General features: G+C 38.4%; 1 protein-coding gene across 2 annotated transcripts in view; it reads right to left on the reverse strand.

The window, feature by feature from the left end:
* Positions 1 to 1,235: 1,235 nt before the first annotated feature.
* The window catches only part of LYPD6 (LY6/PLAUR domain containing 6), an 85,601-nt gene continuing 66,077 nt past the window's right edge, over positions 1,236 to 20,759 (reverse strand). For both annotated transcript variants that reach the window (XM_089520048.1, XM_089520049.1), the window contains exons 4-5: positions 13,249 to 13,379; positions 1,236 to 5,722 (exon numbers count right to left, since the gene is read on the reverse strand). In XM_089520048.1, coding sequence (XP_089376174.1) covers positions 5,561 to 5,722; positions 13,249 to 13,379 — 293 coding nt within the window. In that variant the 3' untranslated portion in view covers positions 1,236 to 5,560. The remainder of the gene's footprint in view (positions 5,723 to 13,248; positions 13,380 to 20,759) is intronic.

Below are 20,759 nucleotides of genomic sequence, written 5' to 3' on the forward strand. Positions count from 1 at the left end.
GACTGAACACTACCTGGGTCCAGGGTACAAAGAACTATTGAGGTACCCACCCATCAGGTTTGTATCACAAAAGAAGTGGAAGAACAGGACGGGGAAAGAATATGAATTCAAAATTGGCAGCCTGTTCCAAGCAAATAATCCCATCATTTCATAAATATCATCAGCTCAGAATAATTATAATGAATTGGATCATAAAAAAGCTTAAGTAGCATTACAGCAGTTTTCTATTCCTTCTCACCAGTAACACCACCTGCATGTAACCCCCACCCCCTAACACACAACTATACAAAAATCTATTTTTGAGGATTGGTGCACTTGTGGGATGGCACAGATTTCCATAAATTTAACATCTGCAATGATACACCCATGGATCCCAGGAAAAGCTTCAATGGACTTAGTGGATTTCATTTTTGAGTAGACATGAACAAAGGTGTATTTGCATTGTAAACCTGTGAGCTCTTTGGGCTTTGCTGCTGAATTTAAGGTTGATTTTCCTTTCAGGGATTATTTTTTTAAAATAAAAAATTATAAAACATTTTGTTTCAGTAAGGGCAGGTTTTGGTCATGGGCTGCCTGGAAAATTCTTGGCCTTGTAGGTCATTGAAATATAAAATAAAAATAGATTAAAGGACCACCCAGATATTTGTGAGAAAACAATCTATCAGCTGTACTAAGTTATCTATGACTTCCTGAGCCCAATATAAGGGCTAGTGTTAAAGCCCTGGATGGATCGGAGCCAGGACTCTGCCCTACACCCTTATGAACCTGCCCAATCAGGTCTAATAAAAACCACAGGAGCAAATATATTGAGTGGTATTCAACTACTGTCTTCCATGCATGAAATGGCACAGGTTAGCAGAACGAGTTCTTCCTTGCCCTCAATGCCCTTCAAAGTCTGCTATGGGGACCATCCAGAGCAGATTTAGGGTGCTGCAGAAAGGAGAGAAAGGGACATTGTACTGCATGTGCTCTCTGTGTAATGGCTACTTGCATCAGACCTTGGAAAAGTTACCTTTCTGTATGCAACTTCTATGATCCCTTGGCTGTCATGCTGGCTGAGAGATTCTGGAAATTGAAGATCCAAATAAATAAATTGGCCCGAGCTCTGTTTCACATCACAATAAAGAGAATACTTGGCCTAGCAAACTTTCCCTTCTAGTATTAAGGAGTGCAAAATGAGTATCATGTAGGTGAAGAGAAGATGTGCACCATCATATTTTTAAAACATCATTTATTTATACAATATACAAAATTTACATTAACAACTGGGAGCACTATTTACATGGGAACACGTTGACCAAAGGACAGGTTAAAAACAAACCAAACAACAAACAACAGTAGAAGGACAACCATCAGTGATTTTGCAGAAATTTGGCTTCAGATCATCATGCTCTTCCTGATTCTTTTTGAAAATGACATGGGGTAGGTAAGAGGAATAATTTCACACAGCTTAAAGATCTACATTCACAGTGAAATGCAGATGCTGAAATACTAATTTAGCACACCATCATGCTTGGACTGTAAATGTTCAAAGCTTCAGAAACGCGTTCCAACTCCACTGTAACTCACAGAGCAATAAATAGCTTTCCTGGACGATACTGTCAGGTTCAAAACCACAGATTTTACAGACAGGACACTTCAGTCACTCTTGCTTACACATAAAGAAGCGCTTAACCAAACGGATACCCAAGGCCTCCCAAGTAGGTCATGCAAACAAACACACCCACCACCTTTTCAGAGAGTTCACAAGGGATACAACACATAGGAACAGACACCACAAACATGTTTTTTCTTAGTGCTGATTACACATTAATAGTCACTACCACAATGAGACAACTAGAAATAGCATCCCCTTGATGAAACACGTTTTCCATACTGGAGGTGGGCATACCTCTGGCCTGTGGACTATGTTGTTCCTTCCACCCCCACACAAGTGCTATTCCCATAAACAATAGGGGTAGGGGACATTAATCTTCTTTGTCAGTATCAACTAGTGATCCTTCTTCATGCTGTTATCCCTCCCAATTGATGGTAGGATGACTAGCACTTTAAGGTGGCCACTCTTGCCCTGCATTTACAGATGCTGGCTTGAGAGCACACAAGGGTTCTGCCATGTCAGCCAGTCACCTACCACCACGTCTTTTCCTGACAAAAACACCAGCCACTGCAAAGACACTTTGGCAACTTTCAACTTGACTCAGGGCCACGACTGGAACCCACCAAGGCCATTTCTAGCTGCCATAACAATGTGGTGAAGCATGAGTGTGTGGACATACTGTGTTGAGAACTCTTAAGACACCCAATAACTTTTCCCCATTTCTATGGGGAGAAGGGATGGGGGAAACGATCTGAATTACTGACACGATTATGATTTTAAGACCATATAAATTTTGAGCACATTTATCCTTTTTGGCACCAGTAGTTACTTTGGTAAGCTGAGTCATTTATTATGGAACTGGCTCAGTAGTGCAGCTGGTGGAGGAGAGTGGGAGATAAAAAGTCTCACTGAAGTGAATGCTGGCTGAGAGATTCTGGAAGCTGTCAACCCAAAATGTCCTAGATGGTGCCTTTCCTCTCCTACTGAAAACTGCACTCACCTAAAAAGCTACAACCAGGACTTAAGGGACCCTCTGAGAAGACAAAATGAGCCAAAACTTAACAGAGGCAGTTTGAACCTAACCTTTTACTTCCTCACTAAGTATCAATGACCCCTTATCCTGATAATGTTAACTATAGCAAAAAAAAAAAAAAAAAAAAAAAAAAAAGGACGACAAAAGATGGTCACAACTAAAGTAAATGTTGCTTTTAAAAGTTTTTGCTTCATTATGACTTGGTTTAGCTGTGTCAGGACTGTCTCACATCAATGAATACTGTTTTCCACTCAGTCCCCTATTCTATTGCATCTGAGCTTCATGCGCACATTTCAGAATATGGGACACCAGGGGTTTCCATAATTTTGTGGACATATAGTCTGTTTTGGCTTGAAAGAAAAAAAAGTGTCTTGTGGCGCCTTTAAGACCAACCCACTTCAACATAAGGTCTCGTGGAGTCGAATCCACTTCTTCAGTTCAGCCAAAAGTCACTGGACTTTATTTCTGGATAACTGTTCCCAATTCAGATAAATAGAATCATAGAAGAGATGATTCTGTTATTAGAAGAGACCACAAAGGTCATCTAGTCTAATCCCCTGCCATATAGGAAGACACAATCAATGATTGCAAACATACAGCTCAGGCAAACACAGTCTTCTCCATTATTCTAAATATTTTTTATATTTTAGGTTTTTGGTATGTATATGCTAGCCTTTCCCAATGTAGAGCCTTCCAGGGGTGTTAAGAGTTCTGTAGTGACTTGGTGATTGTAACAGTTGTATATAACACATCTACAAGGCACCAGAAATTTGGGATAAGCTAGTATATACATACACAGAGAGAAAGTATAAGGCTAAAAGTTGGGTGGTTCATTTGTTTTATTAAAGACTTCAAATTAAGTAATGTTTTCTTTCTCATTAATTTGCATATCACCATATGCCCCCTTTTTTACTCTGCCCTCCCCACCACACTTTACAGCCTCGATCTCTATTATCACTTGATAAAATGCCAGCTCCCCACTGATCAATGCTAGCCAAAAAGAACTCATTAAAATCACTCTCATGTATGATTACATAGCTGTACATTATGTATAAAATTTGGCTGTGTACCCTTTGACTTTGCTTCAATTTTATCACCCTTTTCTTCTTCAGCATTACATTCTTGAAAGGATTGGAAGATCAATTATCACAAAATATATATTACATGTCATACAGAACAGTAGTAGTGTCAACTGTTGCCTCAGACTGGAACTCTATACAACATGTTATCAATTTTGATTGTATTGTAGAAAAATAAATATTGTGATCTAGTAGGTAAAATAAACCATATCATGTGCAAGAAGTATTAACTGAACTAGTAAAAAGTGAAAACAAATTTAAATTGAGTCAATTTCTTGTTGAAAATAAGAAAAGTATCCATAATAATTATTTTTTTTCTGGCAGAAATTCTAATTATGCCTGAATCTTCATTGCAGAACAGCCCTCCTGAAGTGTCTTAGTTGTCTGAGATAAGGAGGCAGCTTTTGTAAACACAGTAGAACTGGGACTATTTATGTGCAGCCCCTTTGCTCCCTAGGTTGGTTCTGAAGTTAGATCCATCTAACTCAATAATAATTGCTCCCACGTAAGTGTATCTAGGGTGGTGGCCTTGCTGTGTAATATCTACACAGAAGAAGGACTAGTAAGTGCACATAAAATTGTAGCTGTAGGCAATGGAATAATTGATTAAATCAATCAACAAAGTTAATTAAACAAGTAGTTTTTTTAAAAAAAGCATTAAGAATTTTTAAAATGCAAATACTTACTGTATATACTTGTCTATAAGTCTAAACATTTATGCCCAAAAATTGACCCTAAAATCCCAGGTCGACTTATTTACGGGTCACCATGGAACTGTGATAGCGGCTTTTTCAGATTTCTCCATGTGGCACAGATAGAAGTTTATTTCTCTCTGAAGCCAAGCAGAAATAGTCCTGGGGGACTGACTGATATTGCTGTTTGTTTAAGAGCCCGCCCATTCATCTGGCTGAAACGAAAGCTGAAACAATGAAGCAAAAAGCCTCAATGACAGTCTGTCTTGCCACACGCACACATACACACGCTGAAGGAGCCTCCAAGTTTTACCTTCGATCTATCCACGGGTCATGGCAAAATCCATAATTTTGTCCCCCAAACCTGTCCTCAACTTATACATGAAGTCAACTAATAGTTGAGGATATACGGTAACAAAAAGCTATAAGTTGAGGGAACTATCTTAAAAGAGCTATTGCATCTCATGTTATAAATATGGAAATATTTTTCTAAGATGATAGCAACTCCACTTACAGGCAAAGTCTGCCTCTTTCTTCCAAATTATTGTCAAAATTATTCTTCAAATAATTTTTCTTCAAACTTTCTCCAAAACTGTTCATAGTCAAGAGCATAGGTTGGGTCCAAATTCAGTCTTTGGAAAGTAGACTTATTGATTCAAATGGCTCTACTCTTAACTGTGACCTAGTTAGTTGCAACTCAATGTGACTGCAACTAACATTTGTCAGGAAATCCATTAGAAATCCTGAGGGGCATAGTGGAATAACTTTATTGAGGATCCCTGGGTTTTCATTAGGTAAAAATACAACATATATTTTCCCTTGACAAGCAGGGCATCTCTTGGAGATCGGAGGGAATCCACTGTACCGTCAGGCATTTCAGTGGTGGTTTTTTAAGGACTACAAAAGGTTTCCTTCAAAGTACTGTATTAGACTTACAACTCACATCCCCTCCACCCACCAGTGTAATTTCTTCTTTAAAAAAGAACTGGTCAGAAATTATGGCTTTTGAACTAGCCAGCGCTAAAAGGGAAGGGGGAATGTAGAAATGTCACAAAAAATGTAAGGTTTAAAATATATATTAAATTAAGATCATTTCTGTGTGCATAAATATTTGCATCCTCAATCCTTGGTCTGCAATGGGTACTTTATCCTAGGGCACCTACGTAGCAAAGAGTAACAAAAGAAACATCATCATTACAGATGCACTTTGCAAATGTCTCTGTGTGTGATTGAGTGGGGTTGTTGTCGCAAAGATGGCATCACTTGCATTTCTAGGCAGCGGCAAGTTACAGATATTTCCTTCACAACAAGAAGTGCAGACCTGGAAAAGAAAACAAAAAAAATTATGGTGAAGAGACAGTCCAGCTCTCAGAAGAAACCTTTACTAAAAGGGTAAACTACACATTACACAACAAGTCAAAGCCATATTAGTCTTGTTTTGATAAAGTGCTAGTGCTGGATGGAGGATAATTTAGGGTACAGAAGGTTTAGGAAAGGGAGAGGCCCAGTTTACAGCACAGTCTTTCAAAAGAAGAAAAATGTTCACTGTAAAATTGGAAGCAAATCAGGAACAAGTTTAATGGCAGATGGAGAAAGGGTTAGGTGCTGCTCTTTACACCTTTTCTACCCCAAATCCCAGCCAAGTGGGATTCATTTTTTAAAAAAATGGTATCCATGCTTGCCTACAACTGTGTAGTAATGTGTAGTAGCTGGTAAGTAAATTATCTATGGGTGAAGTATTAATTGTTTATTATGGCAGGTATTCTGTATTGCAATTATGGATTCATAACCTAAAGGTATGGATCCATAACTGCTCCATACTTGGTATGACTATGTAGTATTATTCTTAAAAAGCAGCCACACTGAGACAACTTGTAGGCACACTTGTGTCACTATTCCTTGTCACAACCTTGCTTGCTGGTGGGAGGGGGCCAGAAACACCCTCTTTGCACTCTAGCAATTGTGATCAGACCTCTGTCCAATGTGCCTGCTGCCTATTAAGGTGGGCTCAAGGGGGCAGGATACCTTCATTACAAGTTGAGCCTCCCTTAGCTGGAATTTTGAAATCTGAAATATTCCAAAATCAAAAATTGCCCACATGGATGGCTAAGATAGTGACACCTTTGCTTTCTGATGCTTCAATATGCACAAACTTTTCTCCATGCATAAAATTATTTAAAATATTGTATAAAATTACCTTCAAGCTATGTGTAAAAGGAATATATGAAACATAAATGAATTTCATGTTTAGACTTGGGTCCCATCTCCAAGATATCTCATTGTGTATATTCAAATATTCCAAAATCTGAAAAACTCCAAAACCTGAAACACTTCTAGTCCCACACAGTTCGGATAAGGGACACACAGCCTGTAACCAGTCACAAATACTTAACTAAGGCCCAGTACAAACTGGCATTATGTGCCGGCATGAGGCTAAAATAAGGGCTTGGGAGACTGGAGCCCTACCGCACTCTCTGGGCACCATCTTGGTATCACCAAATGGTGCGGCGCACAAGGGATGTCACCGCGCCATTCCAGGGCACTAATAGCACCTTGGCAGTGGCGAAGAAAGGAGCCATGTTTCACATCTCCTTTTTCATGGCACATTACTGCTGCACCATTTGGTTGATGCAACCACAATCTGGGGGAGAAAGGGGCAGCTTCTGTCCGTCCCTTTCCCCCCATCTGTACAGGCCCTATGTAGCCACTGTAGAATGTCAGAGTATGTTTATATCCCATCTTTTCCTCAAGGAGCATATGGCCCTCTTCTGCATTATTATGCTCACAATAACCCTATGGTATAGTTAAGGTGACAAACTAGTGCCTGGCTCAGAGTCATCTAAAGAAGGGAACTTAAGGGCTCAGAGGGGTCTAGTCCAACATCTAACTATTATGCTATGCTGGCTCTTGCCTTTAGATAGTAGATAGGCTGTTGGCTTTCTAACTCACATCACCCACATACTGTACATCATCTGCATTAATTACATTAAAAAAAACTGTTGGAAAAGAACATAATACAATTAAAATAAATTACAAGCAAAGCTACCTTAAATACAGATGAGAATGCTCTTCCCCAAAGCATTAATGTCTAGCCATATTGCTTGTCTTTCATCTTGTACAGCTATCATTTTAATTCCTGGGGGAATAGTAGGAAACTTTCCCTTTCACATGCTTCCATCATAATTTATGTCCTCAACATCTCATTCAGGCATTTTCTGAAGTTTTTTAAATCACAGGGGGAAAATAACTTGTAAAATCTGCACTGATGTAAAAGCTCTTCCACGGATTTTCTATTCCATGACAAATGGGCTGAAATTACAGCTACCACCATCTCAGAGGTAGAGCTCTAGATCAGCTACTGTTCCCCAAGATCCCTAACTGCCTATCTCTTCTCCTCTTTTCTCCCCTCCAACTGTGCTTCCCAGTACTTCTGCCCACCAGAAGTCATCTTTCTCTCTTTTGCCTGAACATGGAAAATGCTTTCTGGAAACCCTGAAGTACATGGAAGAATATCCACAGACTGGCACCTTGGTTGTGTTATGAAGCTGCACTATTCCATGATTTAGGTGTCTAAAATAAGGATGGGCAACTTTAGCCCTTCAGATATTTTAGGAATGCAGCTCCAACAATCTATCACCATAGATTCTATTTGGTGAGGCTGATGGGAGCAGATATCTTGAGGGCCCTGCTCTATGAAGGTCATGCAAACTCTTAGTTAAGAATTAAGAGAGATGTTAAATGTAAGAAATTACACATTTCTCTATCCCTTCCTCACCTACCTCCCACTCCTTTCAAGCTAGGGGACTAAACCCCAGGCAAGTAGTTCTGGTGCCCAATGATGTTTTTCAGACCAGAAGTCCCTTTGCCACAGAATAAGCCATTTAGAAATAGAGCAGACTTTTGGAACCAAGTTATGATGGTAGGCAGAACTACCATGGTATACTTTTATAGTTCTGTAATCCCATTTGGTTTGCCAATGACCTTTTCTCCCTTTCCTAAAGGAGATAATTCAGTTTAATGTAATCCCACTTCTAACTTCAAGTGGAAGACATAACCCTCTGGAAGCTGTTACCACGCCTGAAGTAGGCTTTCAGATATGAGCCATAGTGCTTCATCAAAAGGTCAAGTCAGCTAATCAAAATTCATGTATTACAGGATTTTCACAGAATTTAAAGAAATGTACTATGGGGTTTCCAGTAACTCTGTTGTTATGGTCAGATCATTTCCTTGTGACTCCTGCAAGGGTAGGAGAACAGTTGATATGGTTCATACCCAGAGATTTATGGAATCAAAAGTATTCCTGAATGCTCTGAGGAATTTTCTGCTGACAGGGCTGGCAGTTCAGTCAAGGCCTTGGTTCCATTGTGGAACCATGAGATAGAAAACAACATTAATGCAATCAATCTTAAGTGCCCCTATTCAGTGCCATGAAGGCTGTAATTCACATTGATATACAGAAGACCTGTGGACGATGGAGCAGACTGGATGATGAACACTGGTGGCATACGTAAAAGAGCAAGTATGAACAAAGATCAACAAAAACTCTTTGTTGTTTCTATTATCCAATTGTGAAGATATCAAAAAAGTAACTATTGCTAAAAAAGTGGGTGAAGGAGAATCACTATTGCATTCTCTTTTTTTAAAATAGATTTTATTGATTAAAAACAAACACATAACATTTAATAACATCATACAATTACATAAATACACTACACCATATAAAACAATAACAAACCTTCAAAAAGAAAAGACCTAAAAAACATAAAAACACTTCCCATCCTTTAAACTGAATATAACTGATTCTTATGTACTTTCTATTACAAAACAATTCCTTTATATCTGTATTATTTTAATAAACCATCTTTTTTCTTATTGATATCTTTTCATAATCAGTCATATGACCATGATTATTCATTGCTATATCCTAACTGTATTTTACCTATAAAGTCTTTATCATTTCCTGTAACTTATAAATCATTTACTTATTCACTCTGTGATTTTTCAATATTAGTTTTCCCAAAGATTATCCTTTCCATATTCTTTTATCATAATATAAATTAGCATATTTTGTTTCTATATTCATTCATATAAATAATCCCAGTCTATATGTTCACAAAATTTTTTATCAAACCTTTTTTCACTTTCCTGCCATTTGTCTATTTCCTGTCCCTTGGGTCTGAACTCTTTCTTTTCTTTTTCTCAAGATATTGCGTTACAGGTGCCCATTCATTTTCTCATCTTTTTCCCTTTCCGTCTCTTAGCGAATGTGCTAATTTATCTGATATCATCATATCATAAAGTTTCATATACCATTCCTTTAATGTTAAAATGTCTTTACTCCTCCATTTTTTTGTTATAATCATTCTAGCGGCTGTTACCATATAGAAGATTATTTCCCCACATTTGTTCTCCAGTTATTATTATTATTATTATTATTATTATTATTAACCTTTATTTATAAAGCGTTGTTCTACTTCTTTTATCATCCCTAAAAGAAATAATGTTATTTCAAATTTTATTTTGGTATTTAATATCCCTTCAATTTCTTTCTGTATTTGGCTCCAAAAGTCTTTTACCTTTTTGCATTCTCACTACATGTGAATGAGGGTCCCTACATTTTTTTTTTTTTTTACAATTCCAGCATTCTTTCTTGTTATTTTTATAGATTTTACTTAATTTTTCCAGGGTTAAATACCAACTGTACTGTATCTTATAATAATTTTCTTTAATATCTGAACTTAAAGTGTGTTTCAATCTATATTTCCAGTTTTTTCCCCATTGGTCCATAAATATTGGTTTGCCTATATCCTGTGCCCAATTAATCATAAACTGTTTTACTGTTTCATCCTCCAATTCTAAATTCTAAATTTTATATATTTTAGAAATTGTATGTTCTGAATCTTTACTAATTATTAAGCCAAATAGTGTTTCTTCCAAAGTTAAAAAACCCTCTTTGTTTCTATTATCCAATAGCGAAGATATCAAAAAGTAACTATTGCCAAAAAAAGTGGGTGGGGGGAATCACTATTGTATTCTCAACATGCTGCCCAGCAGAATTATTCTGAATGGTGAGGAACCTATTTGGGTCAAGTTCAGAGAAACCTGCAGTGGAGCTCTTGGTTGCCTACAAGTTGGCCAAACATTTTGTGGAGAAAGTTTGTATTTGTTTGGAACTTAACTCCACAGTTATTGCAGTCTGATTAAGTGTCCAGTGCTCCATCTGGTCAGGTTCCTTGAGATTAGTTTTAGTTGTTGTGGCCTGATGATGTGGAGAAGATATTTGAGTTCATCTGTCCCACCAGATGTTAGTTTGACCCTTGCCCATCTTGTCTAATAAAATCTAGCAGAGGTGGATTGTTTAAGTGGGTCCAGGAGATGGTAAATACTTCAACTGTGCCAAGGGGAGGTGCTTACTGCCCTGAAGAAGGAGATGGTGCATCCTTTCCTGACCTCTTTGGATCCAGTGGCACATGAAGACTATTGTCTCGTTGCTAATCACTTCTTTTTGGGGAAGGTACTTGAGTGAGTGCTGGCTGGAAAATGTTAGAGGTTCTTGGACGATTTCAGTCTGTTTTCAGGCAAGGTATGGCACTGAATCAAACTTAGTCCCTCTGCCTAAAGTGACAGATGGGAGAGTGCTACCCTGCTGATGTTTTTGGAGCTCTCAAAGGTTTTTGATACCATTGATCACAGCACCTTACTCGACCAGCTCTGCAGGATGAAAGTAGAAGGCCTTAAGTTACAGTGTTTTCATTCCTAACTGTTGGGCCAGTTTCAGAGAGTAGCAGTAGGGGATTCCTCTTTAGCCCCACGGCTATTAAGCTGTGGATACCACAGGGCTTCAAATTTTCCCCTCCCCCCATCATGTCCAACATCCATATGAAGCCACTGGAAAAGATCATAAGTTTTGGAGTGGGGTGTCATCAATATATGGTTGACACCCAGCTTTACTCCTCTTTACTGCCAGGGCTGGCTGAGGCTGTATACCTGGGTCAGTGTCCGGATGTTGTAATGGGCTGGATGTGGGCCAATAAACTATAGCTCCATTCGATATGGCTCTGTGGACCAATGGTCCTCAAGTCCAGGAGCTGGGTAACAATCTACCTGGGATGCATCTGAACACCCCCTGAACGAGAAGGTGTATGGCTTGGGAGTACTCCTAGACCTATTTTTGTCACATGTTGATTACTTGGTTTGGAGTGACTGGGGCCAGCTTTGACTGGCACTCCAGTTATGACCTTTCCTGGACAGGGATTACTTAGCACTGTAGTCCATGCACTGATAATGTCTTGATTACTGCAATGCACTCTACATTAGCCTGCCCTTGAAAATGATTCAGCTAGTGCAAAATACTGCAGCAAGATTGCTGACCAGAGCACCAAATATATAGCATACGACATCGGTCCTAAAAGAGCTGCACTAGTTCCCAGTTTGCCTCTGGCTCAAGGTAATAACATTTAAAGCATGAAACACCCTTAAGTTTAACCCTTAATACTTGAAGAAGTTTCTCTCCCTATGAACACCTGCACTAGAATTGCAGTATCCCAACAATGGAGGCAATATGAATTAAGAAGACATAGGAGACAGCCTTCATGGCTGTGATGCCCTGATTCTGGAATACCCTCCCCTTGGAAGTCAGACTGGTGCCAATGTTGATTTTTTTCTGACATCAAGCCAAAATATGGCATTTTATTAAAGTCTTTACGGACTAATTTATTTCAAATTATACATGTACAAGTATGCATGTATCCTGCATCTGGGATTAATTAATATGTGTTTAATCTTGTTTAAATTATTTAGGGTTTTAAACTGGAAATGTTTTGAGTTCTTTATAATGCATGCTGCCCTGAGATCCCATGATAAAGTGTTTTAATAAATAAAATAAAATAGTAAATATTCCTCTGATTTTGAAATCTTTATCGAATTGTGAAAGGAATGCAAAATACAACTGTGAACTTTGGGAAAAGTTGGGAACCATTCAATAACTCAGTGGAAAATTTTCATGGTTTTTACAATATGACTGATCCCATTTTACTTGACTGGATGTTTATTAAAGAATTGCTTCCAAATGGTTACTTGATATTGTGTCCCTACAACAGTGTTGGTAGCATCAATATATGAATAATGCAGAAGTATAGCATCAGACCATATCTTGCAAATAGTGATTTCCTCTGATCTCTGACTGAATCACTTGATACACAGTTACCTATATACCTCTAGTAAATATGTCTATTTCATTACATGGCACCAATATTTATCACATATTTTTCTCATCTCAAATAATTTCTTTAATTAATGAATAAAAGTAAGAATGTTTCACTATGCAAAACAAAGCAACAGAAATAAATACAGTGGGCTGTCTACATTCATTGAGGTTAGGGACACAGGGCTCCCATGAAAGTGGAAAACTGCAAATAAGAAAAAAATACTTTTTTAACCTGAGACCACTTCTCTGGGTATCTTTAGGTCCTCCAGCACAATTCTGTGGTCAACATCTGCCAAAAACAGACCATAGAATCACAGCAAAGGACCAAGAAATGCCTAGAGAAGTGTTTTCTCTAGTAATTTCTAGATTCTTCAGCACACCTCTATGGTCAATTTCCAACAGAATCTCTCTGGAGGACCTAGGAATTCCTAGAGGGGACATATTAATTAAATCCGGAAATAATCAGAATCACAAAAGTGAAAGCTGCACATATGGAGGGCCAACTTTAATTGTAAATAAATGCCAACATCTCTGTTGTTTCTGGAAATTTCAGACACTGTGCAAAAAAATAAAAAATAAAGAAAAAGCAAGAACGGTCATTTGTTTGCCTTGCAGAATACAAAATCCACCCTATGTCTTACCCTCAGTCCTTTATGCTGGAGATCTATGCATCCTGTAGCCAAACAATCCTCCAATGGCACACATCGCTTGGTTACAGATACGCTCTTTCCATTGGACTCCAGTGTATGTTGGGTATAGCAATATCGTGTAGCTAAGAAGGAAAAGAGAGACATATTTCTGTAGACTAATATTCATGGAACAACATGGGAGATCAGGTGACTTTAGATTCTTTTCTGAGAGAGATTATGTACATAATAGTAAACCTTCTCTAGTTTTCTCCTAAAAGCCTCCTAAACTAGTTGTCATCACTACACCTTGAGGCAGTAACTTCGTTTGTAGCTAATCCTGTGCTGTAAGAAATAATATTTCATTTTTCCCATGTCTTAAATCTATCATCAATTTATTTGGATAGGGCTGAGCTCTGATACTTTGATTCTTTGAATTTTTTTCCTCAAAAGTTTTTATAGTCTCTCTCACTCTCCCCACTCCCTCATGCACATACAAATTGACCACATAAAAAGGTATATTCTTAAACCTCTTAAGGGAGCTCTGCCTTTTTTCTTTTAAACAGATCTTGTTCAGCACAACCAACCCTTAAATCACACTGAACCTCTGTGTATTTCAAGTCTTTAGCTGCCTATATATCAGCTATGATGAGGAGAATTGAGGGTCATGAGAGTTACACAGTACATGCACGAGGAAAAAAAAAACATTTTCAATAGTTCATCATAAATCCTTATTCCCATTTTAACATTTGAGTAAAAATTGGAATCCTGGAAGATTCCCAAGAGAACATCTACCTGCAGCCTTCCAGTCCCCCTGTCTCTTTCTCATCACTCTCCTTTGTAAATTTTAAGTAAATCTGTTCCTCAAACAATATCCCATGCCAGATATGTGTTCTGGGAAAGAAAGACATCTAGATTATGAAGTCTTTTTGTTCTGAAGTCACTTGATTATGAACAGCATCACATTATATCGGAGGTGTGGGGTTCATAATAATGTTACACTCCTATGAAACAAGTGATCTCTCTGTGGTGATGGGATTATGTGTTCCTGTGTGACAAGAGGCTATGCTGCTGGTAGCAGTGATGCTGGTATGGTGTTCCATGTGAGAGAGCCTTTCGCTGAGAAGCCAGACTGAATGTGCCAAACAACTACTGGGCAGCAGCATCAACGGAGGAGAACACTGGAGGAGAACAACTCAGAGATAACAGCAGTGGCACCATAGCTGGCACTTGTAAGTAGTGACCAGAAGGAGGCACAGTACATCCCCTTTGAATGTCTTTTACCATAAAAACCCTATGACGAAACAATCCAAAATGAAATAAGAGGCAGTGCCAGAAGATGAAACACCCAGGTTGGATGGCACCTAAGAAGTTACTGGAGTACAGCAGAAGACAATTATGAGTAATGCTGTGGCTAATAACACCACTGAATTCAAGCCAAAAGGACATTCAGTTGTTGATGTGCTCAGAAATGAAAGGAAAATCCAAAGCTGCAGAACGCATGTTACAGGAACATGGAATGTGAGAGGTATGAATCAAGGGAAGTTATAGTATAACAAGATATGGAGCATATACAAATTGCAGTACTTGGGGTGAGTGAGTGAAAGTGGACAGGAATGAGACATTTTGAATCAGATAATTATACAGTGTTTTACTCAGGAAATGAAAATCTAAGTAATGAAGTGGCTTTAATAGTGAGGAGAGATGTAGCAAAAGCTGTCAAAGGATATAATGCAAAGTCTGACCAAATGATATCAATAGGACTTCAGGGAAAATCCATCAATATAACCATAATCCAGATTTATGCTCCAACTACAGATGTAGAACAAGAAAATGAAATATTCTATGATGGAGTCCAGCAGGAAATTGACAACACACCAGATCAGGACTTACTGTTATTCACAGGAGATTGGAATGCAAAAGTAAGAAACAGAACAGAATCAAAGACAGTAAGAAAATTTGACCTAGGATCAAGAAATGAAGCAGAAGGCTGACTGACTAAATTTTGGAGGCCAGAAGTTTGTTTATTGCAAATACATTCTTCAAGCAACCCAAATGGTGACTGTACACATGGACATCACCTTGTGGGGAATACAGGAATCAAATAGACTACATAGAAGCCGAAGATGGAGAAGCTCCATTCACTCTGCAAAACCAAGCCCAGGAGCAGATTGTGGTACAGACCATGAATTCCTAGTATCAAAAATTAGAGCAAAGCTAAAGAAGAACACCCAGTCAATCCCTGGGCCAAAATGCAACCTGAAGAACATTCCTGTAAAATTTTAAATATAATGTATAAAAACAAAACATATTTGCACTATTAAGCCTAATTGACTGGGAGTCAGAGGAATTCTGGACTGAAGCTATGGACATGAAGTTGGGGGGGGGGGGGGGTACAAAAAGATATTATCTCCAACCAAAAAGAAAGAAAAGTCTCACCAGAGGACAGATGAAACTCTTCAAGCAGTTAAGGACAGGTGAAAAATAAAATCAAAAAGTGACAGATAAAGAGTCAGAACCCTGACTGCAACTGTTGTGTTCAGGGACAAGGATAATTGCTGTAATAGTCAATGCAGATAAATAGAAGATGACTTCCACAAGATCCGGAAAAGCAAAGAGAAATTTAAATAAAAAATGGGAATGCTCTACAATCAGCAAGGGGAACCCATTACATGACCAAGTAGAAATAAAAAGATGATGGAAACAATAAACTGAAGAAATCTCCCAGAAATCTGGGAAGAATCTCTTGCAGTCTAAGAAAACCAGACTGGTAACAACTTCCCAGCGGACGTTTTCTGACGCCACTCCAAAAATCTGGAATGACCTGCCGGAGGAGATCCGCCTTATAACATCTTTGGAGGCCTTTAAGGAGGCAATAAAAACGGATCTCTTCCGGCAGGCATTCCCAAATTGACCTCCTCGGAATGTTCACTCTCCAGTTGGGAATTGTCATTTTTAATGGTATTTTAAGGTGAGAGGGAGATAGGGAATTAGATTTTATATGTTTTGCTATGTTTTTACTTGTGGTTTGTTGTGTTTTACTTTTATTGTTCTTATGTTTGTTGTTACCCGCCTCGATCCAATACAGGGAGAGGCGGGATGCAAATAATAATAATAATAATAATAATTAATATTATTATTATATAAAAGAAATGAAAGGATGACAGAAACATTTAAATAAGAACCATTTTAAAATAAACCTACAATTTTAAAAATGAAGGGGAGACTACACTCAGAGTGCTTGGGAGAAATAAATCACCAGGAATAGATGGCATAACAATAACGCTGCTTCAAGCTGTCAAGACAGAACTTACTCTAATTCTGACTAAAACCTATAAACAAATATAGAAAACAAATCAATAGCCCACAGATCAGAAAGGTTCAATATACATTCCAATCCATAAGAAAGGGGATACTGGGGACTGCAGTAACCACAGAACCATTGCATTTCCCATGCAAGCAAAGTGTTGCTCAAAATTCTGCAACATAAACTTTCACTATATATGGAGTGAGAAATGTCAGATGTCCAAACTGGGTTAGGAAAGGAAGAAGCAATCAAGATCATAGTGCAAACATACATTAAATAATGGAGCACACCAAAGAATTTCAAAAGAAAAACCAGCCTGTGCTTTATAGATTATAACAAAGTCTTTGATGGTGTAGATAATGAAACTATGAGCCTTATCACACTAGACAAATCCCGCTCAGAAATGGGATTTTAAAAATGGAAAAAAAAAACTGCAAATGCGGGAGGTTTTTCAGATGTGTTTGCACCAAACAACAATAACGCAAAAGTAAAGTTCCCGAAAGTAAAAAGGTGTCGTTTTGCCCACTTTCCGTTAGCTTTGTTTTTGCGTTTGGAAGAAACACCATCTGAAAAACCTCCCGCATTTGCAGGTTTTTTTCTACTTTTAAATCCCGTTTCTGAACGGGATTTGTCTAGTGTGATAAGGTCCTATGGATCACTTAAAGAAATGAGAGTGCAACAACATTTAATTGTCCCGATGCATAGTGTGTTCTCAGGTCAAGGTGTTACCATCAGAAAAAAATATGGAGAAATTGAATGTTTTCCAATTTGCAAGGGGGTGATTAAATTTTGAGTAAGGAGATGTGACAAGTGGGAAAAGAAACATCAACAGTTTAAGATATGTTGGTGATATCATATTACTAGCAAAAAATTGCGAAGACTTGGAACAATGACTGAAGAACGTCAAGGAAGAAAGTGCAAAGGCAGGTTTACAGCTGAACATTAAGAAATAAAAAATAATGACCACAGATTTTTTTTATATACCTTTAAAGTAGACAATGATGACATTGAAATAGTTCAAGATTTTCCATACCTTGGCACAGTCATTAATCAGAAAGGAGACTTCAGTCAAGGAATCAGAAGAAGACTTGGAAGGGCAGTTATTAAGGAATTACATAAGATCCAGAAGTGTAAAGACATACCATTGAATACTGAAGTTGGTATATGTCTATGACATTGTATTCACAGTTTCTATGTATGGTTGTGAAAGCTGAACAGTGAAACAAACTAACAGGGGAAAAATTGACTCATCTGAAATATGGTACCAGAGAAGAGTTCTATGGATACCATAGGCTGCTAAAAAAGACAAATAAGTGGGTTTTAGAGCAAATCAAGCCTGAACTCTCTCTAGAAACCAAGATGACTAAACTGAGACTGTCATACTTTGGTCATATCACAAGAAGGGATGACTCACTGAAAAAGACAATAATGCTTGGTAGGGCAGAAGGTAGAAGGAAAAAAGGAAGACCACATTACACATTACAATCATGGTAGCCAGGGCCATGAAGTTGCAAGACCTGAGCAAGGCTGGTAATGATAGGCTGATTTGGTGGTTTCTAGGGTCGTTGTAAATTGAAGTGGACTTTACACCAGTTAACAACAACAAAGAAACAAGTAAAACCAACTCTGGTAAAGATGACAAGCCTCTAATAGCAAAATACTTCTTATAGCTAAATAATCTGTACTAAGTGAACAAAACATTATCCAATAGCTAGGGTTCTAAGCACACTTTGGAGCCTTTGTGACAAAAATAAAACATGGATTACATTTTCCACCTGGTCAGTTCCAGCCTTAAAATCCCATGTTGGGTAAATATACAACAATCCTACTGTGACAAAATGTATAAAGACTTCTGGTGTCTTTCAAAGTAGATAAAACAAAACAAGTTTAATAGAAGCCTAGCTATGGTGGGTGTATCTCAGCTAGATCATCAAAAGCAGGTAGCTTATGGAGCTGCACAAATGAATTAAGGGGAGTGATAGAAACACGAGTTCAAAAAAATGTAAGCTGTCACGCGGATCTAATTAGTTGTTCTGCTTTAATGTCCTAATTCGTGTCTCTTTGAAGTTAGGAAACATTTTCAGAAGTCAGGGCTGCTGCTCACTTTGTTGTACTTTATTGAACACCCCTTATAATACAGCTTTGGGCAAATGTGGTTGCTTCTACAAATGACTGTTCTTGTCCAAATTGAACCAAGTCCATTTATATTAACATTCTTAAGCAAACAAAACTAAATAAAACAAAACAAAACATCACACATCCTCTAGTGCCTGCCCTGGGGAGGCAATACTGGTTTTTGTTTTGGTTTTGGTATGGCATGCTAAAAAGGACTTCACTTTTCCCACTCCCCTATAATCTCAACTCCTGTTCCTTTATCGTTCCTTTTTCTTGTTCACTCCTACACCATTCCAGCCCTATCTTCAATTCCCTTCAGAAAGATGGAGCTCAAAGCCTAGAACAGTGATGGTGAACCTTTTAGAGGCCGAGTGCCCAAACTGCAACCCAAAACCCACTTATTTTTTGCAAAGTGCCATGTCCCTCTGGCTTTCTAGTAACAAACTCTGGCAAACTCTCTGCTGGGGTGATGGCACATGTGCCCACAGAGAGGGCTCTGAGTGCCACCTCTGGCACACGTGCCATAGGTTCGCCATCACTGGCCTAGAACATTCAGTTTATTTTCTCTTGGCTAGACGCACTTTAAAACAACTGAGACAAGTACACAATCCCTTCATCATAATTCCCCCTATAGAGGGAGAAAGCAAAACGTTCTTCCCCCATGCCCACCCTCGCTTCCTTCTGTAGGCTTTGGCTTCTTCCTTGACTTTCCAAAAGGGTCTCAATGTTATGCTTCATATTTTGAGGAGAAGAGAAATAAGGCATGTCCTGAATCCTGTTGTTAGTGCTGACCAGAGCAGATCCACTGAATCAGTGGGATTTACCTATTAGTTGATTTATCATCCAACAATTGACCCAATGGGTCTACTTTAGCTGGGACTAACCAATAGGTTGCAGGCCATTATGAATTGGGGAGATATAGGCTGGCATTTGGTTCACTGTTTACAATGTTGTAAGCTAGATTTAACAGCCTTGCAAAATTCACACTCGCAATTGTGGCACCACTGCCACAACCACAAAGGCTTCCCTCCAAACCAGCTTAAAAACCAAGCAGCTGCACTTGCTAAGGAGATCTACAGTGTTGGCACTGTGAACAAAGTACAAAGAACAGCAATGGGCTCTTCCCACCATTGCTCACTGGTGAAAAGCGGTAGATGCATCATGCTTCACTATTGATTTGCCAACACAACTGAACTCCTTGGCTGGTGCAGTTACCTGGCTTCTAAGGTGAGTTTGGGAGGTCTGATTAAAAGGCTGATCATAGCTATGCCATCACAGCTACACCTCCAGTGCAGGATTTTGAATCTTATCTACATAATACCAACAGAGATGTTAATCACACTATACTCTTAAAGTGCTACTATTCCACTTTGACTCCTCTAGCTGCCTCCTGTTGCATTCTGGGATTGGCAGTTTTAAGGACTTCTCTGCCTGAGAATTCTAAATACCCCTCCTTAAAACTGCCAATCCCAGAATGCAACAGGAGGCAGCTAGAGGAGTCAAAGTGGAATAGTAGCACTTTAAGAGTACAGTGTGATAAACATCAGAGTCTGACTAACCCTCTCCAATGGCTTGTGCATTTCCTCCCCCTAATTTCTCTATATGTACTAGTTTCATTGAATATGACGTACAGTCAGCCTTCCATATACTGATTTTTCATGCATGGATGCAAGCATCCACAGTTTGAAAATATTTTTTAAAATATACAAATTCCAAAAAGCAAACCTTGATTTTGCCATTTTTTAAAAGGAACACCATCTTACTATACCATTGTATAAAATAGGACTTGAGCATCCATGGATTTTGATATCCACGGGGGGTCCTAGAACCAAACCCAGCAGATACCAACGGCCCACTGTAGCTTCAAGCTATATTAAGTAATAACAATAATAATATTTATTTGTATGCCATTTAATCTTGAGGAATCCAAGCAGATTACAGTAGTAAAACAAGATACAGTTAAAAGAGAAATGCATTAAAAATTCCAAGAGCCCCATCCCTCCCCCGTCATAAAAACATGATTAAACACTAAAAAGAGATTAAACCAAAAAAAAAAAAAAAGGGTTAAAAGAAAAAAAGAGGGGGAGGGAGGCACGTCAACAAG

The sequence above is a fragment of the Sceloporus occidentalis genome, unplaced genomic scaffold (genome assembly GCF_023333645.1).
Source record: "Sceloporus occidentalis isolate IW3139 unplaced genomic scaffold, rSceOcc1.0.p SCAF_4, whole genome shotgun sequence".
Lineage (NCBI taxonomy): Eukaryota > Metazoa > Chordata > Lepidosauria > Squamata > Phrynosomatidae > Sceloporus > Sceloporus occidentalis.